Genomic DNA, 26,389 nt, shown 5'->3' with positions numbered 1-26,389 from the left:
GCTCAGAGACTCGATGACAAAAAAAAATTTCCTTCTGGCTTCTGTCCCCTTGCAGGCTCCATCCTCCAGGAAGTCAGAGTGCTGATGTGATTGAAAGTGTCCCTGGCAAAGGCTTTTACTCACTCGACCACATAGGTGAGAAGGGACTGAAATGCTGAATATGATCAGAGATTATGCCACAGTCCAAGAGCATCGGCTTTAGCAAGAACTTTCAAAACACCTATCCAGATGAGACAAGCTGAAGACAACAACATCTGGCTCGTTTAATCTAATCTCTCGGCTCAGTGAGAAATATCTTTAACTCCCACACAAGAACTAAACATGGCAAATTTTCTGCTTATAATCCTCCTGAGTCTCGTACATGTTGACTGGATTATACAGCCTAATTTTTTTGGTGGGGGGGGGCTTCATGTCTGCTTTAAAATGCTGTAGTCCGGGTCATGTGGGTCTATTTTTAAAATCTTTTTAGTGGCAGGCAATGGCTGGAAGTGAGGAGACTGCATGTCAAATTAATCTCTCAGGAGAAGGAGACAAAACGTGGAAAGAAATTCTCCAGGGGAAAATCCTTGTTTATTCATAAAGTTATGATAAGAGTCCCTGTGAGAAATCGGCTGGCGTCCAGAACCGGACGATTTTCTGCTTGTTTGCCCCGTAAGGCTCAGGAACTCAAAAAGGCAACCATTATCATATCAGTGAATGCCTCTCAACAAAACTCTGCAGCATGAAAGCTGTGACTGACGAAGGAAGATTCAGTTAACTTATTTTGAGTAAGCTATGTCAAATGAAGTTAGACGAACCACAGAGTAAGTAAAACTGTACTCAAAGGGAAACCATACAAATATGTCAACCACAAACCACAAAATTCTGATTGCTGCCTCTACAGTTGTGCTGCTTATATATTCTCCGGCTGAAGTGAATAAATAAAACGTGATTGTGCTATATGTGACAGGTATTAAACTATTTTCAGACCCAAAATATTAGCAAATTTGCTAAGTCACATTGGTAAAAGCATTCTTTTGTAGTGGAAGTTTTTCTTTTTTTTTTTTCTTTTTTTTTTGGAGGGGTGAGAACGTCAGGACCTCTCAGATAACAATCATCTTTCCTCCACTGCAAGGCCAAACAGTAACAATTGTTAGGTACCAGGTTGGGTTTTCTTCTTTTTCAGCTCTGACCATCTGAGGGCGCCAGAGGCTGTTTCCTTGTCCTTGGTGGGTGTGTCAGCAGGCTCCGCGGTACGCACCTGGCTCCAATCGTCATCTAGAGGAGTATTTAAGCGGCAGGCTCCCGCTCTTCACCGCCAGAGTGTTTTACCTATTGTGGACATCTTCAAGTTTTCCCCGGAGAACTCCTGTTGTCGAGCCTAGAGGGAAGTCCCCTCACGACGCTGGGAGCGAGACTCACCGGGAACTGGAGTCCTCCCACATCCCTCTGTTTAAGAGCCCGCTGTGCGCCTCCGGCTGGAGTCCGCCCCGAAGACTCCTGGTCTCTCACTCTCACGAGTCGTTCCCTTCCTCGTCCCTCTCCGAGTCAGCCTCTACGCCTAGCCGCAACCTGGTACCGGAACCTTCCCCCAACCAGAATTCTTTATCACAAGTAAGCTGCGAACCCATACAAGTTGCCAGATTTCCTACGGTCATTAAACTCACCTCCACTCTCCCCTGTGTGCAGCCGTGCCAGTCCTTCCACTGCAGCTTCCCGACTGTGGATGTTTTGAACTTTATTGTCAATAAACATCTAAAGTTTCATTCTGCCTCTCTGAGTTTCTGCATGTGGGCTCAAAAACTAAAACCCAGCATGACAACAATGATCACATAAGTGACACCAGTGCCAAGTTATTTGTGGCAGACTGCAATGTTAATGTAATATTAATCACTTTTAGTGATATTAAACAGATTTTACGTGTGGGTGAAAGGCCAAATCGCATGAAAATCTATTTGGTTTTCCATATTATTAGCCATGTGTGGACTAGGCCCAAGTTAGGAATGATAGCATTAGCTGCCATTGGAGCAGCTCGTATAACTCCAGCTAACTTTGTGAGACTGAAATACAAATGGAGAATTGTAGATAAAGTTGTAAAATCTTAACAATTGCAATTATCAACCGTTGATATATTTGTGTACGAAAACATAGCGAATGCATCAGTTTGTGGAGGATTCCACTCAAACACTATAATGGCTTTTCAAAATCATTTTTGTCCCGTCATCCAAATAACGTTTAGGCTTTGAGATGTGGGGAATACGACGACATGGAGAATGAGCTTTTATGTGGTGTATGAAGTAGATAAAGAAGAATTATTTTTCAGTTGAATTTTAGTTTGCAAATATTTAATCAGAAAAAAATAGCAATTGCATCTCTACTGAAAAAGGTTTTGATTGAATGGCCCATGTGAAAATAAAAAGAAGAGTTGCAATAAAGTAGCATGTAATGCAAAGTTGTTGTTTTTTTACTGTTTTAAATTGTATTTCTTTTTCATAAGAAACATTCAGGCATAGGCTTAGCTATTTACAAACTAATTCCTAAAGACATTTGGGATCCGCAAGAAAAACACTTAGAACCACAAATGCAATGCTAACAAGTAACATAATTAGCTGATCCTTTGTGTGTTGTTTTGCACTTAGTCAATTCACTACCTCTAATAATCCCATGTAGGCAGTTTATAGTGCCCTTACTGCTATTAAACTCTGTTACCATGATGCCATTATCTCTTCTGTCTAGGTTTTTATGGCATAAGGGCTGAATGGTTTTTATTGTTCCTGGAAAATGATTTTCCCCGATGGCAAACTCCTCTGTTTTAGAGGTTAATGGGTGCTGTTATATTTGAAGTCATTTTAAATGTGTTTTTTTTTTTTTTTTTTGAGCCTTCAACTGCATAAACAAATAATTAGCTGTCTATGAAAGTGGACATGTTTCAGTAGTTCTTGTCTTAACCTGATAGGATTGTCTTCTAGCTCTTCTTTAGAATCTGAACTTCTGAAGTTATTCTCAGCTTTTTAAAGTAATTGCACACACATGCAGTTGCAAGACCATGCTTTCTGGAGCAATAAAATACTTGTGTATTTCCACAGCGCACAGTCAGAAGACTTAATCACAATTAGCATAAATACAGATATCTTGATTAATAACAAGAACTGTTTGTATTTCTAGTGTGCATTTAGTCATTCCTAAATGCACACTCATTTCTTGGCGACATACCAGACCAGAAAAAGTCTTTCATCCTCTGTTAACAAAACCTCACAAAGCTACTTGCAATCACATGTTCCAACTGAGGAGATTACAAGTGTGGTTTGCAGAGACACCCCTCCCTAAAAATGAGCACCTACCAACAGTTTGCTCGACTAAAGACAGACTCTTTGGGGTAAAACTATGGATTCACCACTACCTATAACATTACCGACATTACCCAGATGAGAACATACAACCCTGAAAGAAGGTGTTTGTCCAGATTCTAAGCAATCCAGGTCATGACAATCCTAAACAGCCTCTATGGCACTGTCAAAAACCAAGAAGACACTAAAATTTACCAACACTTCACTAACTGAATTCTTTGGGTACAATAAACTAAACATCAGCAAATAAGCTCCAGACATTCGCCCTCAGCTACCAGTCATAAGTCTGCTTCTCAAATTAGAAACCTCCTTATACTCATTTTCTATGTTTGGGATAAAATCAATACCACTCTACTATATGAAGGTATAAAAAAAATCATTAAGCAATATTCTTTATTATGTTTCCTACTATTTCAACATCAACCCATTCGGCAGTCACCTGCGCCATTACCACTCGGTAACGTGAGTTGAGGAAATGTTGTATTCTTGAGTGCAGTCACTCCAGAGCATAAACAGAATAACAATTTTAGCAGCTTATGAATGCCGAGAAATTCAGGGAACACCTAAAGATGTCAGCTTATTTGTGGTTTTGGTCATGGAGCAAAGTGTAAATAAAACCCTTAAAGTTTTATTAATTTTACCCAAAGTACTGCTATAATTCCATCTTGTCTCGGCATCATGAACCGCATATTGTGTAATGTTGGCCGAATTCAACTTTGCAGACATGATTCACTCAAAAGCAGCATATGTAGTTGATCCTGGGAAAAGAGACAAGATTAGGGCTTATACATATGTAGGCAGGTGTGTTGTACTCAAATGGGATTAAAAACAATGTAGTCTCCGCCTCTTCCATTCTCGAAAGCATTTGCACACAAAGACTGGTGCAGAAACTCAATTCCAGGCAAACTACCGAAAATGAATGACTGCTTTACATAACAATTGACATAAGCCCAGATGGGGAATTCCTGCATAACAATGAGAACTGTTTCTGCTCATAATCACTACCCTAAATGTCCCCTTTTGCGCCATAATCTGCCTCCAAAGAAAGCTTAAGCATGGCAGATACTGGAGTTAGTAAGAATACCCAATCATCTCAAATGTTTTTCAAGTTATCTCAATGTCTGACTGAGATTTGCTTGATAAAAACTTGCTATTTTGTAAGACAAAACAATTTCAATAACATCCCGCACACCTGGTCAGGATAAAGCTGGCACTGGCTGCTCCTGGGGGGGTGGCTGAGGGTCCAGTTACAGAAGGGTAAGTAGTGTTTAGCCCTGAGTCATTAATGGAGTGGACAGGGACCAGGACTGCAGGGGGAGCTGGAAGAAGCAGCCCGTCCCTGTGGCCCATTGTTCTGGATCGCCAGTGTATTGTCATCAGAGAGGAAAGAAAACAATCCCTTCACTAGGCTTTCAACGGGGCGAAGGCACCATAACAATAACCCCACATCACAATGCAGTCCGCCCAAAAGACGGACACTGCCAAGCATTCACATGCAGAACACATTCATTTCCTTCACTGACACCACTTCTTTCACGGGAGAATGTGAGAGGAAATGCAAACAGCTAATATTACAAGGCGGCATATTTCACTTTGAACTGATAAATCTGATAATGGTTATTCACTCTGAAACGACCAATTCATGACCAGCAATAGTTGCTACTGTGCCTTCAGTCAACAGTCTTGCACAGTTCATGGACTGATGCATAAATCTAATTAGTTATGTTTATTATTCCGTTTCCAAATGCTTTGGAGTGTATCCTCCATGCCAATCTTCAAAAAACAAGTTTTTGCATGCAGATGAAAGCAGAGAACATGACAGACTGTGAATGTCTGTGGATGTCAAAAAGTCTCCAATTAATAAACTCTGCAAATGACTAAAGACAGCCTGAAAATGCTAATCATATGTTTTACCTTTCCATCAATCATGCTGCTCTTTTTTTGGCATTCCTGCTTTTTTTTCTGTCTATCTAAGACTGTGTTTGTTTGTCTGCCTGCCTTGCCGGCTGTCAGTCTTTATCTCTTGGTCTCTGTCAGCTTGTCAGGTCTGACTGTCTGTCAATTTGTATTTCAGCTTGCCATCCTTGCCTGTACGGTGTAGAGAATGAGGCCAAAAAAACTGACTTAGGATATTTTGTGGAGCAGAGAAAGTCTGTGATGCATGACCCAAACAGACAGCAAGCTGCCTGTTGGGCTCTTCATTGTTGGGCTTTCGTTTATGAAATCAGCTTTGGGATACATGCATAATTTACTAAATGACTGATACTTCCTTGTCAATCAATAATCACAATCTTGTGGTTTACTTTCTCATGAGAACCAAAATTACTCCCTCATATAAAGCAGAATTTTAAAAAGCTCATTATAAGCTAGGGCCTTTAAAGGCTCTCATGTCGAAATAAATACTGGACTTAGATTAATCTTCTTTGAAACAACTAAAGTAAACTGTAACAAGACTGATTACACAAGCTACCGGCTTTCACAAGAAGTCAAACAAGGCCACGTTGAGTGAATGCAGAAGGCAACATTTACATAAGCCTTTGATTAGTTTGTTCACACATGCATTTCAAGCCAAGATTTCAGCTGACTGTTGATATCACCAGCGAGGCTGAATTGAGGTTTGCCTGAATAGTAATAGTAAAGAGATGAACCAGCCACTAAACATGAATGCAGAATAGAACAAGGCAATTTTAATCTCGACAGCCCTGGACTGTGTATGTGGTATTTCACATACCTGGTTATTTGAGCTACTTGCCTTTTTTTTTTTTTTTTTCATCTGAAAGTACTCTGCCAATTTTCCTCTGAAATCAACAAGGCACTTTTGTTCACACAAGAAGTGTGCTCACTGGGTTGTTTTTTGTTTTTGTTTTTTTTCAGGCCATTCTCTGTTAACCCGTAGACAGTTGTGTGTGAAAATCCCAGTTGACACACAACTGAAATTCTCAGAGCAACTAGTCTAGCATACAATCACCCCACATAAAAAAAAAAAAAAACTTTCTTGCCCAATCTGATACTCGGCTTGAACTTCAGCAAGTCATCTTATCTACATATAGATGTCCAAGTGCATTAAGTTGTTGCATGTGATTGGTTGATTCACATTCTGGGTTGAAAGTCAATTAGAGGAACCCAATAAAGCGGTCAGTGAGTGTATATTTCTACATCTACCCATTTATGTTTTTGGAGTGCTTGGCACTGGTAATTTGAGCTGCATGCAAACATTAGCAACAAACTCACATTTTGAATTATGCACTTTTCCTCATTTCGTTCAAAAAGCGATTAAAACAAACATAGACCCTACAAAAAGTGTTAGGGAAAAAAACACTTGAACACACCATTGCTCCATTTTGAGGAATTATGCATTAAATATGACGAGTAGCTACTTAAAATCTTATGAATCTGAACAGCAGACTGTTGTCATTTCACAATTAATTTAGTTTCCCAGTTTAGCTGCTTTGTAAACAAGTATGATGAATGAATGTTTTATCTTTATGCCTTTTGAAATTTGTTGCTTCGCATTCTCCATTAACTGTTCAAAGCAACACACATTTAAGCCTTTGCTAGTCACCGCAGGCGAGTATAAACTGAACAACACCGTTTTCAGTTAGGAATCTAACAAACCACAAAAAGCAATCGCATACCTATGAAATGATACAGTGCTTTTGCGAAATATTAAGTGCAACACACTGCATGTTTTAAAGTATGTGCATTTGCGTGGGTGTGTTTGAGGAATGTAGTAACTGCCTGGTAATTAGAGTTCAGATTCAGGTATGTAGAGCCGCGGGGAAGCCTGGGTAAGACAGGCAGAAAGACAGACACTCTGTGGGTTTAGTTTGGCTTAATCCCCTACCAGGCAAAGCCACTACAAAAGCACTCAGGTAGGAACATATCGACACCGGTGTGGTCTCCGTGATCAAAGCTTTCAGCGTCGCCCTGAACTCATGCCTCAGAAAATGGACCAATTAGCGATAAGGGTGGGTTGAGAGTTGCTTGCGCTGCATGCCATACACCTAGCTGGCAGTGGCTTCAGACAAGGTAATTATACACACTCACCTGTCTGTCTCACTAACACTCATACCCTCCGCTATTACGGCTCACTCATCTCTGAGCACCACGGCATTACATCCCTCTAACATGGGCCAATATAACATCAGCTGACATGAACCCAACTGTAGCTACATGTGGGGGCAATTAATCTCTGTTGTAGAGTTTTAACCACCCCAAAGCTACTTGCTGCCTTCAGATTTTTGCCATTAAGCTGATGTTGGTGTCAGTACCGCCAGTACCCCTCTGTATGTCTCCATCTCCTCCATTCCGATTTATGGAGAGTGTTTGAAGTTCTTGTTTAACAAGGTATAGTGTCGTCGTTCATTTAAAAATTCTTTTAAAAAAGCAGTTTCATATTAAATATAGGGAAATTTATTTGAAACTAAAAGAGTAAAAAAATATCTTATCTGACAAGAACTCAATTAAATTTGTAGAAATAAAGCTTTTCATTCCTTATCCAACGCGCCCCCCCCCCTCCCAATGACAGCTGCTCTCATATACTATAATAAATGTGCTTTCGAAAATTATGAAAGCCCAGATGATTATATCATGTCTTTTTAAGCTTCTAGATGAGTCACAAAACCTGAGTTGAATGGCAGTCAATCTGCGGATTGACAGTGGATGTATTTTACTCCTTTGGTATAATTTACAGTTTTCCAACGTTTATCTACTCAGACATATAAAACACCGTGGAATGTTATGGTTACTCCGAATGTTGTGCAGTCAAATGTCTACTTATGATTGATGGCAAATTCATGGTAATGGTAAAGTGCAAGCCCCTCTGCATGATTGATGGAGTCATAAAACTGACAGATGCCAATTAGTTACCTGAGAGGAGATGACGCATACCATGACACACCTGCGGACCACCCGTCATTTATCCTCTGGTTCAACCAAACAGCCGCACACTATTTGTGGAGAACCTTAGTTTAAAAAAAAAAACTGTCAATAACGATAGAGTTTGTACTGCCTTTAATTGTAGGACAAATTGTCCCCCTTTTATAATCCAAATTGTAAATTATTGTCTTTTGGTTGATTTGTTTTGAATGGGCATGTTTGATTAAGAATTCTGGTGATTTTCTTTTACAAATAATTGGCTGAGGCTATTGTTGGACTAAATATCAATCTCCAAATTTGACTTTTATAGGCAAGATAATAACTGCACGTAGTTTTTAATAGGTCATTTCAATATTTCCGAAATACAAATAAAACATCCAATTACCTCAATTAAATATAAATGATAATTGCTGAACCGAGTATGTTTTATTGAACCAAAGTATGACTCAGAAGCTCCTTATTCCATCTTCACAGAAGGCTGTAGAAAAAAAAAACAAAAAACAGGAGAAATTAAAACTAACAGGAAGACATCCAAATATGACAAAAAACGCAAAATAAAACCAGCAAAAGAGGAGCAGACTACAACAATGAATAGTTTTTGGCCCCCAGTATCTACAGAATGGTTATTTTTAACTACAACTACAGCAAAGTAAACTTTTGAGAAAGTAATGCTAAAATAGAAAGCTACTTAACTAAATATTTAAATATCTAAAGTCTAAAGAGCACTAGAATGTTGTAGTTATCCTGATTCCTGAATGTTTCAACTTACAAAAGAACTTATTTGTGAATCTATGTGTACTTTGACTGTCTTTGTGGTAACAAGACCCTTCAGTGAGTGACCTCCTGGCACAAAGCTGCAAAGGAGTCAGACATAATTAGACCTCTTGGACTATGTAGGTCACACATGACCACCTCAGACGATGCAGCAGAACCAACCCCAGAGATAAGTGACTTTTTTTTTTATGCTATTCTGCAATCTTCCTCTATTTCTTGAAAAATCTGTCTCACAAAACAAATTGGTGTGGGTGAAACGACAAACATCACAAAAGCAGAGCTGTTGACAAACAGACAAAAGTGAACATGTTACTTTGCATGTCTATTTCCAATTTGGGTGCCGACACAGGCAGATGCTCATGCTTGCACACTCAATACTTTCATTTCTTGTCAGCACAAGGAAGCGATTACAGTGGACATGTACCAAAGGTTGAATTTTTTTTTTTTTTTTCCGCAGTATATACTTACAATTCTATGTATTTTCAAGCATAAATGTAAGCTCCTGTTTATGCATCCTGTATTTGGAACCGCTGAATTGTATGCAGGGGAAACAAATGCACAAAAAAATAAACATGTTTACTGCCACAACTCAGAATCTAGTCTGTTTGCAGTCTCTGACAAGAAATACGCCTTCTTCTAAGCGAACCATGAAATATATAGCTATAGCTGTGCGCCTAGGAGCTTGACTTCAAAGGGACTAAGAGGATTTTTTTTTTTTTAAAGCAACTTAAAGAAAAAAAAAAGAAAACTATTTCCATCTTAAATGAACTGTATAAGGTTTCTGTGGGGGGCCAACTGGAGAGGAAATCATGGCATGACACCAGTTCAAAGACACCTTAAGCCAAAGCAAAGTTTACTAAACAGACAAGATTACAGGGTGAAAGTATGAAGATGTACCAGAAATAAAGACAAGCTGGTATCGATAGTGTGGTCGGCTTTCTTGTGTGATACTACAGTATGTCTGTAATGTAGACAGGCTGTCTAGAAGCTCTAAACTATAGACCAGAATAGCTCTGATAATGCATCTGTCATGAAAGTGTCATCAGGAACTGTTCCTCAGCACTGCGGAAAATTAAACTGCCTTGATGACTTGTTGGTCGGCTGTATTTAAAGCCGTTACCATGACTGCGCATATTTAAGCAATACATACATATACTGTCCCACAGTAGCAATGTGTTTTAGAAGACACAGAAGCTTATATTAGCTATATTGCTATATTGTATAAAGCTCTGTATTGAGCTTTGTTCATTTTCTCATCAACTCTGAAAAGCTTCACTATCCCTGCTGAAGTGAGCGTTCGCCAATCATGCTTCTGCCCGTAACCAGGTGTCAGAAGAATGTGAGCCACAAACTTCAATTTAGATCCGAGCACCTTTTACAGGTGTTTGAGGTGCCAATTGGTCTACGTGATCTATTAAATCTCCATACGAGTTGCAGAAAATGAGTGCTGCTGCACCAGAACAAAGTGAAGTCCTTTCACAATCACCCTATTGTTTTGCCAATTATTTCTTGACAAAACACATGGAAGGGGTGAAATGGTGTCTTATCCTCACCCCCCCAAAGTATTTTATAAAAAAGGAGGAGCCAATGTTGGTTATTTTGAGGACCAAAAGAAGTGCTTAAAACCTGAGTCAGAGGTAACAAAGATAAGTAAGATGTTATTTCAAACTAAACAATGTCCAACACACATTGAGATGTGTCTGCACTTTATTTAATCTTTTAGAAAGTGAGATAGCGCAAGATAACAGGAAGGGTACATTTATTACAGCGGATTTGTGTCAGTTTTATCCTTTTCAGTCTGTAATGGAGCATGCTAATTTTGCTAATGCTGGCGGTCTTTTGGAAGTCCCAGAGTGAACATTAACCGATTACAGTCTACAGAATAACTTGGAAACTTTGTTTTATTTACACTGTCTTAACCATATAAATAGATGGTTAAGACAGTTCAAAATGTCAGCGCCGTGATTATTTTATTTGGGTTAAAATAATAATGAACACTGCTTTACAGCGACTGCCCTTCCCCACATGTGGGGAGATTATGCATCTGCTTCTAATGTAGCTAATCAATGGCTCACCACGGCATTCCTTGAAGACAAATTTGCTATTGAGACCCCAGACATTCATGAGGAGAATAAGATCTAGGATCTTGGCATCATAATTTCCAAAATCAACAGCAAAATATTGTGTTGAACAATCCATTCATTTTCAAAGTTTTGTGTCAAATGTGCCATCTGCCTTAAGGGGTTTAAAGGTTATTCTGATGAAAGATGCTTGAAAAGATGCTTCAAAGCCCCCGTGTGAACCTGTTTGTAAGAGCGTAAACATGAGATCATTTTAACATGGTGCAAATACACCTACTCACACCATTTGCTAAATACAACCCAGTTTCAAATTGCAATGTAAACTGCATCCGACTATGTTAATGGACTCTCTATGTCCTCTCAGGACAATGTGACTGGTCCTTGACTTTTTTATGACTTCCCCTTAATGAGTCCTTGGGTGATTATGCCTTTAAGGACCCTTTAATAAGAACTGAGCAAACGGGGCTCTCAGCAGAACAAATGGAAAACTCAGAGGCTGATGTGAGAGGCTTTCTCTGCCCTTGTGGCTAAAAGCCAGCACTATGGGAATGGACATTGATAATGAAGACATTTCCCCCGAAAACACAGGCACAAATGAAAAGCTCTAGAAAGCTTTTACAGCAGTTTCAATTAACATTGAAAGATACAAAAAGCTCTCGATCTGGGGGAACTAACATTCACACTTAAATTTAAATAAAATCTCACTAAACAGTTCATCTAAGAGCTGTGCATCAATATTAAAAGAAATGAATGAAACACTATTTCAGCACTGCTATTTCAAATTGTGCTTTTGCCATCATCTGAACGTCACTGATGTTGCGTATGTGTTTTGAAAAGTGTCAGTGGAAATAAACTGAATTTCCTTGAATTATTCGTCTTTCCAAATCTTGGCAGTAATCCAGAAGCAGCTTAAAGCACTTCAACAGCCACAGTCGGCCAACTGGGGTGAACCTCAAGCTAAACTCTAATTTCCTGCTTAGAGAGAGTGATGGGATATTACTTAAGATAAGAGGCCTGGAACAGGAAGCAAAGTGAATCCTTGTCATGTCAGGTGGTAAACTTCTGTGTGCTAACGGAAGCTATGAACATGACTAGATAAAGTCTGTCTTTTGTTTCTGCTAATCCAGCCCTGGCAGGTGCAGCACCTCTGTGACTTCATTGCATGTTTTAACTTTTTTTTTTTTTTTTTTTCCAGGAGCTGCATATCTTCTCTTGATTGTCCCCGACTACGTTTGGTCTGTGAGGTCATAAAATGGCCTTGAGGAACAAACACTTCCCAACAACTTACCAGTGTGTCCTGACCATCTAAACATCCACCAACTCCCTTCCAGCCTTAATAAACAATGTACCCATCTATTTACAATGCTTTCCCTCAGCATGATACCCAGGTTTTAATCACCCACCCATCAGCACAATGCTGGACACTTGCCTCCACAGCCCATTTCAATAGACGGAAATTGGAAATGCAAAACAGACCAGTAGTGAAAGGACATGCAGCCCCATCAGATTCCAAACAAACAATGGAGAATCTGCTGCTGCTTAGCCTACATTTCCTCCAGACACACTGGGCGAACAATGAAACCTTATGACTGACTGTCTGCTGCGTCCAGATCCAAGATGAAGCCAGGATGGGAACACATCCTCACATAGTTTGGGCTTCAGTTGATTCAAAGAGCCAAATTAAAAGATCAATTTCTCAGAGAAGATGAAATGAATTCAATTCTAAGAAATCAGTGAGGCAGAAAAATCAATAATGAGGAGCAGAAGGGCAGATGGCAACAACTAAATGTGAATAATGACTATTGTGTTGTCAGCTCTCCTAAAAGGAAAATGGTTATTATTCATGCTGGAGAATCTTTTCCCCCAAAATGAGTTTGTTACTTGTGATGACAGCATAGAAGGGAATGTGGCTTGGTGTCATTCCCAAGTAAAGTTGCATGTATAGTCTGTGGTTTAATGTACCACTAGTTCTTGATGGTTCACAACCACATTTTTCCCAGACCAAAAGAACTTGATACATTTTCTATGTAATTTTGAATGTATTTCACTGTAACCTTAAAATGTAAACCACAGTACCTGACCCAAAACTTTGGAAAAAACATGGTCAACTGGAAATTTACGCAGAGGCCAATAACAGAAGACACTGATGGCCCGGCTAACCGTATTGCCTAGATATGGATTTTACAGATTTTTTAACAGGAAGCCAAATTATGTTGATTCGAAACACTAATTTAAAATGCTGACTCTACGCACTTAATTTTAAGAGTTAACCTGGGGCGACTTATTTCATCTGGGAAGTAATCAGAAAGCTAAAATGTTTGGCTTTGACATATATATTGCTCCAAATTTTACTATAATCGGTAACATGTCTGATTTCCACAATAAAATAAACTGAAGTTTCACAACTTATTTTACCATCATATATATTTAGACATTTTGGATCCATAATAAAATCTGAAGCAGTGAGTTCCTTAACAAGTGTTTGGTAGGTAACTTTAATACAAATACCCTAAAAAATGAATTACTTTATTAAAATTGTGCAAATAGTCAAAATATACCCATATTTTTTTGAAACAATTGAGCAGCAGTAAGACAGCAAAAGAAAAACAGATAAGCCTTAAAAGGTAAAAGAATAAAAATGTTTTGTTTCAGCTAACATTCAGCCACAAAATTTCATTTGAAAGTGAGTGTTGAAGCTTCAGGAAAAAAACAAACAAAAGTGTTTCATCAAAAATAAGATCCTCCAGTAACCTTTAAAACAGAAATTTGAGCTGATTCAAAAGTCTCCAAATGTCCTTGGAATAGAATTTGTCATAAATGTAGTGCGTCGTTTTTCATCTAAAAACAGCAGTTAACATCTTTTGATTCACCGTCCTCTAACTGTCACAAGAAACAAAGACAAATAGGAGTCCAAGTGATAAAACTTTAAAAAGTCGGCTTGACTTTTCAAGCCGAGACAAACGGCAAGAATTTATTGAACACAGTGCATTATAGCAACAAACTAGCCGGCAGCCCCGTCTTCCCGGCGTATATTGTTCCCCGATGAGCGATCATAAAATGTGCAACCCTCGGCACAAGTGTTTGTTTACATCAGAAGAAATAATACTCCCTCTCAGACAAGGGGTCTCAGTGGCTTTGATAAGGATCACAGCTATTTATTACACCCAGCAGAGCCTTTCAGTGAATTGCTTGATAATGAGTTGTCTCACCAGAATACATTCAGCAGACACAGGAGTGGAATTCTGACTCTTGGTTTATCTAAGGGTTTACCTGATGGAAAGTTCTGCACAGATGAACAGTCAGCAAAAAGGATGAAAAAAAAAAAAATTCTGGTCATTGGGAAAAATAAGAAAGCTCTCTGTTCATGTTACCCTGTATTCATTGTGAGTGACGTTTTGTATCCAATCAGCCTTGAGTCACCATGCTCCGTCTCTGCTGGGGGTGACAAACCTCCCAAGGACACAAAGAGGGAAAATATCAACCAATCACAGGCCCGTTAGTCAAACTATCAGCTGGTCATAGCTCCATCTCCCACACTCTCCTTCACCCTGGGGTAGGAAAAAAAAAAAAACTGAAAAAAAGTACTGGACTGCAGCCAGTTCAAAACTGCAGGGTGACACACACACACACACACATAGACACACTAACCAAAAGAGACTCAAAGACCTTGACCCCCTCATTCCTCTCCAAGGCTCCAATGCCAAAGCTATGGTTCTAACTAAACACAGCCTTCAAGAGGAAAGATAGTTTAACCCTCTGAAACCAATGCTTTGTTTCAGCCTCGGTCTCATGCTTAATCCCTCACAAATCCCAAACCTCTGCGGGACTCACGGTTAGCCAAAGTGGCAAAAAAATACCCAGAGGAAAGAAGCTTATGAAATATTCAAAAACTCAAAAGTCATTGTTAAGCAAACTCTGATTATCAGAAGCAATAACACGACCCAGATACATGATGAGAATGCACATATATGGGGAATTCTCATATATGTGCTGCATTTGATGAGCACCATTTGCTCATCAAAAGCAGCACAAGCTCAAGAGAATCTACATGCAGAATGAGCCAGAAGGGAATCTAAAAACCGCTACAAAATCAGATTAAGCAAAAAGTCAGGTTTAGAACTCAAATTAGAAAAATAAAAAATAGATACAAATGTATTTATTTGCAAACCAAATATAACCTCTTGAAACATTTGTTTCCAACTTTTTTGGTCAGGCACATTTTTCTGAGAAACTGAGCCAGTGGACTCTGCATAAGTAGAAAATGTAGGCACTTGACAACCATGTGAATATGTTTAAAGCTGCTGCAGGTAACTTTTATAAAAAAAAAAAAATACATATACATTATCAAAATTATCAAATTTTCAACATTTTCACTAAGTTGTCACTGTTTCATATACACTTTTTATATGATTGAAGATATTTTCTTGTTTCATCTGTTTTGTGTTTTTGAATACTTTTCTTAATAATTTTGCACTAATCTGCTCACAAAATACCAAGTCTGTCATGTAAAACTGACTGTACAATAAAGTGATAATGAACTGATTTGATTAATATGTAGTCACATTATCGTACTAAAAATTCATGTAAATATTCTAAGCTGGATCTGGAATATAATATGAAGATTCATCTTGCATAAAGAAATATGAAAAAAGCACATAGACTATCTGTACACAAAAGATTGTTGTGTACTGCACATCTAAACATCTGAAAACCACACATAACTCTTCAAGATATTTGTTTATGTTCTGAAATGAACAGCATAATCTTAAATAAAAGACAAATATATATTTTTCAGATCTCACGACTCAACAGCAGCATACCATTTAGCCACAGCAATGTATAGTGGGGGGAACCAAGAAGGTCCTTGGAACGTTCCTATTTTGAATGACTACAGCTATTCGAAAGATTTAATCAACCCTGGATCTGTGTTTCATTGAAATTATATGTACATGAACACAAAGATTTTCATTTTCACTAAACATGCAGAATCTATTGCAAACATAACCATCATTTTTCCAAGACAAACAAAAAACTAAATGAGTTTAAAATGGTATTTAGGTTTTTGAGAGGATATGAAAGCTTCACTGGAGTGCCACTACCACTGGGTCACGGTCTGTTTCAGAACCGCAGCAGAACCTCAAGCTCGTAAGAGACTCCTTACTCCCACTCCAAAAAGCAGCAGACTGCTACAGTTTTAAATCTAATTTGGAATACCAGGACTACTTTTTTGTCATCTGGCAGTAAAGGTCACAGACGGGGCTCTTCAGGCCTCTATTGACATGAGTCCATCGACGGGACTGCAGAGTTCATATTGTGGATTACCGCAACATCTCTCACAATACATTAGCTTTTGACAGACAAGTTTATATTTCTCCGTCAACAGTGCACGGGTCAGCATGTCCAAAATATATGAGTGGATGAGTCGGAATTTCCTTAAGCTTAATGTAGACGGACTCGGACCTGAATTAGGTCAACAACTTAGTCGGTCATTAAATCTGCCTACCACCACACCAAAATCATTGCCAGAATTGAGGGTTTTCTATTGAAACAGGACACAGGAAAACCTGTCCACATTTTGATTTTAGTAGGTTAAATTATTGCAGTAGTCTCAATACAGATCTCGGTAAAAACACAATAAATAAACCAGGCAGCTGCAAAATTCAAACTGCTGCATCCTGAAAATGTACACACATAATTATTCTGGCCGTTTGTGTAGGTCACTTTCTAAAAAACAACAAAACAAGACAGCTCGAAATTAATTGAGAGTGGCGTTTAGCTTCTCGCAGACGACAAAAATAATAATAATTCAATTTCCATATCTCAGCAGCAGCATGTCGTACCATCATGACTAAATGCTGGGTTTATCTACTCTGTGTACAGCAAACAAATCTACTCCTGCTCCAGTTTTTACTCCACATCCAGAGCTGAGTGAATGTTTTTATCTGCTTCAGCACAAATAATGGCCATCTTTTTAGAGAACCAGAACAACAACAACAAAAAAAAAAAGCACAGGACACAACATCTGCTTAGTCAGGGGCCTGAGGAGGTCCAAATAAAAAGCCTCCCTGTACGTACACAACAGTAACTCGGCAAGGGCGACCTCAGCTGGTAAGGCATATGATTCAGGCACTTGTGAGGAGAGGTCACTATCAGTCTGTGAATACAAGAGGCCCTCTGAGTCTGGTTACTCGCAGGACTGCCACAGCCAACCCAGCTGGGTGCACTTCATCCCCTGCCCATGCGTTCGACAAGCCTGTTGCTCATTCATTACGGCAAAGTGCTGGGGGGCTTACTTGCTTGTCTGGTCTGCTTGCTCCATTTCTAACTGCATGCAGAGACATGAGAATAAAACAGGGTGACATGTGAGGTCAGAGTAGACTAATAATCAGAGTGTAAATCTTTTTGCCCAACAGAGAATCACTGTCAAAGCAAAAGCCTCCCACAGAATCTTCACTCTTCTCTAATTATTGATCTGCAGTTACTCCACTGCCATCATTCACCCTGACAGCAACCACTCACACTCCTGCAAAAGTGCAGCGGTCCAGAAAATATTTCAAAGTGTCGGAGCCACACCTGTTGTTCAGACCCTGGTTTGATGGCGAGTGCTTCTCTCTGAAATGTGCTTTTCATACAAGATTTGCTTTACCTGACTAAAAAGCGAGCTTTTATCTATGCAATGGATGATGCTCATGCTGAGCAGTCTCTGATCAACGCCTTTCTGTGGAATTTATTTTTCTTCCTTCCAGGAAGAAGATACAGTTTCTTAGAATATGAACCCAAAATATAAATACTCCTTTCCCCCCTACCCCCCACATAAAATTACTGGCTGACCAGAGATATAATTGGAATATGGAGTGTGAATACTTGGTACTTAAATTACAATATTCTACAAAAAATACCCCAAATGAGTCCACCGTGGTTGCAGAAGTTTCCTTGGATTCAAACACTAATACAGTGACGAGGCCTTCAACTTAATATATTGTGCATAGAGACAGAAATTAGGCTGTTTAACTTTTCTTGATGTTTTGATTCAAGTAATCATCTTTGGTAAATCTCTAAATGGGCATTAAAATAAACAGGGTTATACCAAAATCCGCTATTCTGATATTGACAGTTTCCTTTTCTGAAGGACAATATCACATCAAATATTAAAAAAATAGAAAGAAATTTCTACAAGTTCCTTGATATAGGTTATTGGTTTTAATCCATCAGAAAATGACAAGGAATGTCATCTCAAGGAGGATAATGGTTCGATTCGTATCCAGAAATAAAATCCAATGCAAGAGACAGATTCAAAATCAATTACAAGCATTCTAATTTGATCAGAGTCCTTCTGTTAGCAATGCCATCTATTAAAAAGCAAACTAAGGAAGCCCATCTGACTGCATTGAGGCATTAACGCGACACTAACATCTCCTCCTGAACAAACATGTGGTGAGAGCAGAAAGGAAGAAAACTCTTTATGTCTCAAACTCGTATCCATTTTTAATCAACCTCAAACAAATGTCTCAAAGTACATGTGATACCTACACTGACAAAAACTGTGTTCTGGTTTTGTTACATTTACAATATTTCATTGTTTGACCTGCTGATCAGAGAGAATGGAGGAAAAACTTAGCAATTCTGATTGCTGGTTGGTGAATTGGTGCATCTCTACCATCCTTGTACTCTATCTTATTGTGTTATTTTTATTTTCTTAATGTGTCAAAATAAAAATAACATTATTTTATTTCCTTGTTTGAACGGTAACAAGAACTACCTAAATATAAAATGGAAGAAAGGGAGTGCATGATGCTTTGTGTGTGTACTTTGGCCAGTTCGGGATCATTTACCTTATTAGAGTAGGGCGGTCTTGCGAGATTGATGCCATCTCTGATGAGTCTATCCCTGATCATGATCTTCAGCTTCAGCTTGGGGTACATCACCAGCTCCCTCCTGTTGCCCAGCGTCAGGTTTCTCTGTGCGCCCATGTAGCCACCATTACGCCCGATTCGGTCACTGTTGGGCTCTGTCCAAGACCTGGATCCCCGCAGCTTGGACTCGTGCTCCACCGTGTGACCCGTGTAAATCTCTGCCGCAGGTGGCATCGGCTCAAGGGTGAAGTACAGACCGCTGGCCGTCTCTTTGGCTTCCTCCTTCAGCCTTCTCACCGCGTCGTGGATCCTCTGTCTGTGGTGAGGGATGTAGACCCCGATGGCGTCCAGGTCGGGCTCTCCTATTTGTTTGCAAACTTCTAGATCGTCGTAGCCATTATCCACGAAGGACTCGACGTACTGCGAGAGCTGGAGGGTCTTCAGCCACTCGAAGACAATGACAGGTCCGCTGCTTGTCATTTTGGCAGTATTGAGAAAACTCAGGTGGCCCTTACTTTCCTGTTCTGCGTCTCAAACGCATTCTCAGTCAGGCACTGACAGTGACTTTAACTCTAAGACTCAGTGGCGTGAAGAATTGTATTAAGCACTTCGTAGATAATCCATGCCAAAAGGTTGGGCTGCCATATTAAACATATTTGAAATAATCAAAACCAGCAGTACTTCTCAATATTTAGGAATACATTCGTAAGAGGCAGCTTTCAAAATCCACTTGCTTTTGAGTTTCAAAGATTGCTTTGCCCGTGCCGGCGTGGTTTGTTGTGCGCAACAAGGCTGTACCTTAAACAATCAGATGTCTCCTACTGCTGTCATTCAAACAGCTTCGAAATCAGATTTCATCCGTTACGCACGGCGAAGCACGGCTTCAACAGCTCCCACTGTTTTCCCCGAGTCCTTTCTCTGTGTAGACCACCGGCAAAAAAAAAAAAAAAAAAAAAAAAAAAAAAATCCATAGAGAATCCGAAGAGGGGGAAGGGGGGGTGAGGGTCTTCAATTTCTCACAAACAAAACCAAAAAAAAAAAAAAAAAAGCTTGCAGAGGATCTGCGTCTAAAGCGCTGAGTCTACGCTCAGTCCAGTTCCTCCTCCAACCGGCACATCACTACTCTGGAGCTGCAGCCAAGAACCAACACGCTCTCTGTCTCAGCTGCTGCCGCTCCAATAACGTCCACGCCCCCTTTTCCAAATCTTACATTTAAAAATAGTGAGCCAAATCCCTTTATTTTTCCTTTCCCCCCCCACCCCCCCTCTGGACTTGTTGCCCCGCCTCGTGGCTTCCCTCCGGGTCACCAGCTTCCCGACTCACTTGAACACTGAAGTTAGTTCGAAACACAAGAGTCTGGCAAAAAGGCAAACGCAGATCATTTCCTCTGCTGCTCTGTTTGACATTATTACTCCCCAAAGATGTGATTTCGTCCACTGAATGCACCACGCTCTTTCTCTTCTCTTGCTTGCTTGCTTGTGCGCACACACACACACACACACACACACTCTCTCACTCATTCAGCGTTTCCATGCTTTGGTTGGTCCACACGCATGAGCTCCCTCTGTGTTGGAATGGCAGCACTGCGGCCTCTAGAGCAGTTCAATGAAAAATTACCCGAATCCTTTGATTTTTTATTTTTTTTACGTCATTAACCACAAATATTTTATTGTGATTTTATTCGCGATTATACACAGCAGCGCATAATCGTGAAGGATAAATGATTTTCAGCTTTTACAATTAAACTGGAAAGTGTGGTGGAAACATATGCATGTTGCACCACTTTATGGAACCACCCCGTTTGCACCAGTCTATGTGCTGATATGTTTGCAAATTCTACTAAAGAAAATAGCTCATTCTCAGTAAGACTGAGCCGTTCACAGAGAAACTGTGATTACAAACATTTGTTATTCCACAATATTCGGCAGATTTGTTGCTTCACCTCAGGATTATCAGTCCCATCGAGCCTCCCTCCTTTGAATACATCATGAGGGACAAACACGGTCTCTCTCATCCACTGGCAAAATGAACGTCTGAACATTTTCTGTTCTGATTATGCAGCTGTGTTATAGAATCCAAATCCCATTAAACTCCTGCACCTATAGATCCCCTCTATATTAGCATTAGAAAAGTTAAGCAGTCAAACTGGGGAGAAACATACAGGGTGAGACCTAAGGGCATACCATTCCTTAAATAAGATCTGTCTGTCCAAAGGTATGTCATGCCGGTCGGTGCTGATGCATGCTCCATCAAATGTGAGCTGACAGCTTGTTAGGGGTCAGTTTGATACAATCACCGTCTTCGCTCTAAGCTGGAAGTGATTTGTCTCATGCCGTTATGACATGTGGCAGGACTAGAGAGCTAACACGGTCAGTTTTAAAAAGGGCGAAGGGAGCAGCATCGCCGTTTCTTTGGAGGGGGGAAAAACAACATAAGAAATAAGCCAGAAACACTTGTCTGAGGCTGAGAGGTAAGTGGCAGTTTAGATCTTCATCCTACTGTTGATCCAAGACACTAGTGAGTTGGCATTTCCTGAGGTTTATCCAGCTGTTTGGTGTCAGTATAATTACACCAAAATATTCTCTGTTGCTTGTCTTCCTGAGTAGTCTGATCTAGTTTACTGACAAAAGCACAAGAGCTCAAAGATGTCCAGGGCCTAAAACGTCAAATTAAGAGTTTACTGATGCAGTGTCTTGAAAAAGTATCCATACCTCTTCAACTTATGTCATGCTACAGCTACCAACATGTAGCTTGTACATAGAGTCACAGAACGTTGTGCATAATTGCCAAATATAAGAAAAATTGTACCTGTTTAATACAAAGAAACATCTGACAAGTGTAAGTATTCGGAATTAATCTGATACCCTCAAAATAAATTCCAGTTTAAGCATTTCCTTCACAAATGGTTAATGATTAACTAAGATTAACTTTAATCTTAGTATAAATTCAGGTGTTCTGTGAAGGCCTGCAAGGATATTGGAGAAGAGCAGTTCAATGACATGAACAACGAGAAAGACACCGCACAACCGAAATACAAAGTTGTGTAGAAGTTAAAAAAAAAAAAGATAAGGCTATGAAGATATTTTACAAGCTTTCAACATGGCAGAGCACTGTTTAATACATCATTTAAAAATAGTGTGGCGCAACTGCAGACCTACCAAGATAGGAGAAACCACCAAAGATCCAAAGATTGCCCCGGTGAAGCTGCAGAGAGCTACAGCTCAGGTTTGGCTGTATGGATAACACACTCCGCAAATCTGGAGTTTATGGAAGAGAGTTAATGCACCAACTATAAACAAATCTGAAAATCCCAATCAGCAAATCAGGAATGTTTCAAAATTCTCTAGGTTGAAGGTCAATTAAAAAAAAAAAAAGAAAAAAAAAAGCAATAATGTAAATTGGAAAAAGAGCAATGTGGTCAAATGCTTCAGTACTTTTTCTGGAATATGGATACCGATTCCTCCTGTCAAGTCAAGAGCTCGACTAACCAGCTTGCGCCCACATCGTTCAAAGTCATAATCCCCATCGACATGGGGGATGGACCACTGCACATGCTGCGCTTGCTAATTTTGCCGTCCAGATGCTGTCTTTTTCAACGCAGGCCTTGCCAAACCCACATTCTCAATGTGTTACAACAGCATGGGTGGCATTCTGCAGTAAAACACTCAGCGTTAAAATTACCTATCAACAGTCCAGAGCTGCCAATCACAAACATGTGGCACATTATAAAGTAATAAACATGCCAGCTGCTAATATCTGTAATCCTATCTGAGGGGAATGTGACACATTTTGCAGAACATTTGAGTTCAGAGTGATTAGAGGTATGAACTAAAATGTAAAGCAAACCGGTTAATAAATAATATACACCCTCTGTTGCCGTGGGTGACCAAATGCAACAGAAACGGCAAATAAATTAAAAATAAAAGATTAGACTTCCCAACTTTGCACTATTTTAGTAAAAGAAGTGGTTTAATCGTTTTCACATTCTCGCATTTTATATATGACACACTTCACGTATATCCCAGTGGAAACAGAATATGAGCACAGATTGACAGATGGAACTGGGAGAGCGCTGCGCTCTGCAGTATATAGACTCAGAGTGCCAGTACTCCACCCCGCTGTCCTGGACCATGGTGAGCCACCACCAGTCATTGCAACAGCGACAACGTCACACACATTCATACAATAATGTAAAACAGAGTGCAAAATTGAAACAAAAAGTAGTGCCAGAGTAAGAAAAAAGTAAATTATAAATCAACAACTATGTAAAGATCAACAGATCCAATGTTTAGAAATTGTTTTTAACACAATCTCTTTGTCACAAGTTTTACTACTGTGACAGGTGCTGAACATTTCATTTTTGTTTTTTCTTTGACTACTTAAAAAAAACAACAACAACAAAAAAATCATAAGGCTTCTTATCACAATTTCAACAACTGGCTGCCAGTGTATCTTTGTAGCTTTGTACCATCTCACTGGTTTGCAGCCCGTCTGTGGGCATATTCTGTGTTTTTTTCTGCAACCAGAGAGATGCTGCAACATCAATAACCACTCAGTAATCATCTCTTAATATACAGAGCAGGACTATGGGCAAACATGTTGTGGTCATAGTGAGGTAATGGTTTTTATAGGCTGCTTTGTCTGAGATGATTGAAACGTTCAGCAGAGCGAGGGGGAAAACGTCCAGTAGGTAAACTGAAAGAGGTAGAGGAAGATGATGGGCCACAAGGAAGACATCAGCTTTGTCTATGCACATAGTTGACACCTTGTGCATCTGCCTTTGTGCTGCTTGACAGGAAAAACTTGAAGACCATAAGGTACAGTTCTCTGTTGGGTGAATTTTTACGAGTTTCTCTGGCTTCTGGTGTGGAGGGTGAGTCATTCCAGACCTCAATTTTTAAATCCTTTGAACCAGAGAATGACTTTTGTCCACCTAAATGTAGAAGCAGTATGGAGGTCAAAAATGTGAGATCTCAGCCGAAGCTTTCAGGGGTTGCTTTTCTTCCAGAATAAGATAGATATTCTTAGTCCTCTGCTGGCAGTTCAATAAAAAAATATGGAAAAAAAAAAATATTGTCTCCTGTCCTGAAATTCATACAGTGAAACATACGAATTGCTTTTCAAACTTATTTAAATGAAATGAAATGAAATGAAATTTTATTCGAACATGATACAAATACAAATATAAAAATAAAATAGTGCACAGTAACAAGAAGTGCATAAAAAAGAAGAGAAAATAAAGATTTTTTTATTTCAGTTAACATATCATGCTCAAAAAATGAAGTCAGACAAGATATTAATATTTTAACATGTTATACTGTTGTTTTGTTTCACTATCTAAGCATTAATATGTTTTTTCACAGCCAATTCTCTTTGATTTTTTTTTTCTTCTTTATAATTTAAGGACTGCAAAAAACACAATTCCTCTAGCTCACATTTATTTGGCCCAGATAAAGGATTGGAATCACTTCAGAATTAATTTGCACTGAATGTTCCATAACAATTAAGATTTTATTTGTGTAGCACATCTAAAGACAATGAAACTTGACCAAATTAGTGCTTTACAACTTAGATAAATGCTAAGCGAAATAAAGCACAAAACAGGAAAAAAAGGGAAGTAATTTACATTCAGATAGAATTACCATAATAAAACTATTGAAACTCTCATACTCTCTAAAGTCCAAAGAAAAGTAGTTCTTCAGCAGACATTTGAACAATTCTATACTTTAGGAATATAGAAAATCAATATTCCATAATTTCCAGGCATATAGAGGCACAATATTCCATCTTTTTCATGATTCCATGATCTATTTATCCCATCGTACTTTAAAGTTTGGTTTAACATTGCTATTGTAATTTTGCTTCACATACTATACAAAGTTTGTTGGTGGTAGCATTATGTTGATTTCTTGTGTTGCTTTGTATTATTTCTAAGTGGTTCTCTATGGTTCTACTGTTGATGTCTGAACTTTACTCAAAACTATAAAAGTCATTGTTGCACCACATTTTTGAAAAAATATTCAGTTTGGACATAACAGAATGAAATCAATGCAAACATTGTCTTTTTTCTTTGTTGAGAAACAATAAACATATATTTTTAGCCTCTTTAGGACTGGACACCTTTAAAATGCTGTTCTGGTTTAAATCAGGTGAGGAAAAAGCCAAACTTCATACACTCATGCAATTAAAAACATCTGGTAGGGCTAGAGCCTATAGGGTGCAGAGGTGAAGCAAGGAAGTCATGTCCAGCTGCCATTCCACTTCTGGAACCACACTATCCATCTAAATATCTCCAAATCTCACATGGAGGAAGAATTTCCAAACATGTCAGCTGCACCTGCCAATCACAAAATGTTAGCAAAAGAAACATGCCAGTCGTCCGTGTTAGCATTCTCACTCAAGTGTTAAAAATGATACCATCAATCAAACACGTCTTTGACCTGCTGCTGGAGGTAGCCTCTTAAGTTCTTCTGGGGTTTCACTGCAGCTTGTGATGGACAGATCTCAGACACCTGAGGTGATTTCTGTGAGTGGAGTAAAGCAAGAGGAGGAAGTGCAATTGTTTTTTTTTTTTCAGATCAACATCACCTTCTTCTTCAACATGTGGTGTTATTAAAACTAAAGATAATTTGAAGCAAGGAAAATGAAAAAGGATAAAAGAATATATAAAGGTTGCTGAGTTTTAGAATTGTTCTTTATTCGCAATGAAAAAAATCTTTGGCATCCTGTTTTATTCTCTTGATTGTAAATCCGGGGTACACATTTATAGTTGCACGCCTCTCCCAGAGAGTGAAATGAAAGGCGCCTAAAAGAGGAGGAAGTTGGTGCAGAGCAAGTGTAGATACCCACGGCAATAAAGCACTGCTAATTAAAATTGCTCTTGTTGCAAATGAGCAGTTAAAATTAATTATGTTTTGTGCAAAAAAAAAAAAAAAAAAAAAACACTCACAACACAAGCTAATGAGCTGGAAACATTTTTTGGCATGCAGAAAAAGAAACCTCTTTCACAACAGGTAATAGAATAATTTTCTACAAATGGGTCAAGACTGTTTTGAAACATTATGCGTCTCATGGAAAAATAGAAAAATAAGCCAAATCCCATCACACCACACACCATGCATTGTAAAACATGAATCTGCTCCTTTATGACATTAAGCCTCTATCGCGTGAAATAAGGCTTTATGAAAGAAAATAATCAGGCAGTGTGACTCTGGTTATTGCCTTGGGTCTTACTTTAATAAGAGCCGGGTTCGCAGTGAGAAAGGTGAATCTAAGATAATGTCGGTGCCTCAAAGGGGACAAACATGTCCCCATAATCAGCTTCAGTCAAGCATGGGCCACCATGTGACTGCACATTTAAAATTAAGTTTATATATATATATATATATATATATATATATATATATATATATATATATATATATATATATATATATATATATATGGTGTGATATAGAGGAGATTAGGCTGTCACTTT

General features: G+C 39.0%; 1 protein-coding gene and 1 long non-coding RNA gene across 5 annotated transcripts in view; both read right to left on the bottom strand.

Annotated features, from left to right (window-relative positions):
* Positions 1-20,376, bottom strand: part of sash1a (SAM and SH3 domain containing 1a) — a 199,260-nt gene extending 178,884 nt beyond the window's left edge. For 2 of the 4 annotated variants that reach the window (XM_015034964.1, XM_015034963.1), the window contains exon 1: positions 18,892-20,375. In XM_015034964.1, the coding sequence (XP_014890450.1) occupies positions 18,892-19,392 (501 nt within the window). In that variant the 5' untranslated portion in view covers positions 19,393-20,375. Of the gene's footprint in view, positions 1-18,891 lie in introns of all 4 variants that reach the window. The other 2 variants (XM_015034962.1, XM_015034968.1) reach the window with 2 other exon arrangements.
* A 4,460-nt stretch (positions 20,377-24,836) lies between these two features.
* Positions 24,837-26,389, bottom strand: part of LOC106949013 (uncharacterized) — a 32,123-nt gene continuing 30,570 nt past the window's right edge. The window contains exons 2-3 of the long non-coding RNA XR_001425300.1: positions 25,353-25,436; positions 24,837-25,249 (exon numbers count right to left, since the gene is read on the bottom strand). This is a non-coding gene — a long non-coding RNA (uncharacterized LOC106949013). The remainder of the gene's footprint in view (positions 25,250-25,352; positions 25,437-26,389) is intronic.

The sequence above is a fragment of the Poecilia latipinna genome, unplaced genomic scaffold (genome assembly GCF_001443285.1).
Source record: "Poecilia latipinna isolate Pla-1442-1.1 unplaced genomic scaffold, P_latipinna-1.0 Scaffold318, whole genome shotgun sequence".
Taxonomy (NCBI): Eukaryota; Metazoa; Chordata; class Actinopteri; order Cyprinodontiformes; family Poeciliidae; genus Poecilia; species Poecilia latipinna.
Note: the sequence above shows the minus strand (reverse complement) of the source record. Positions and strands in the feature narration are given on the sequence as shown.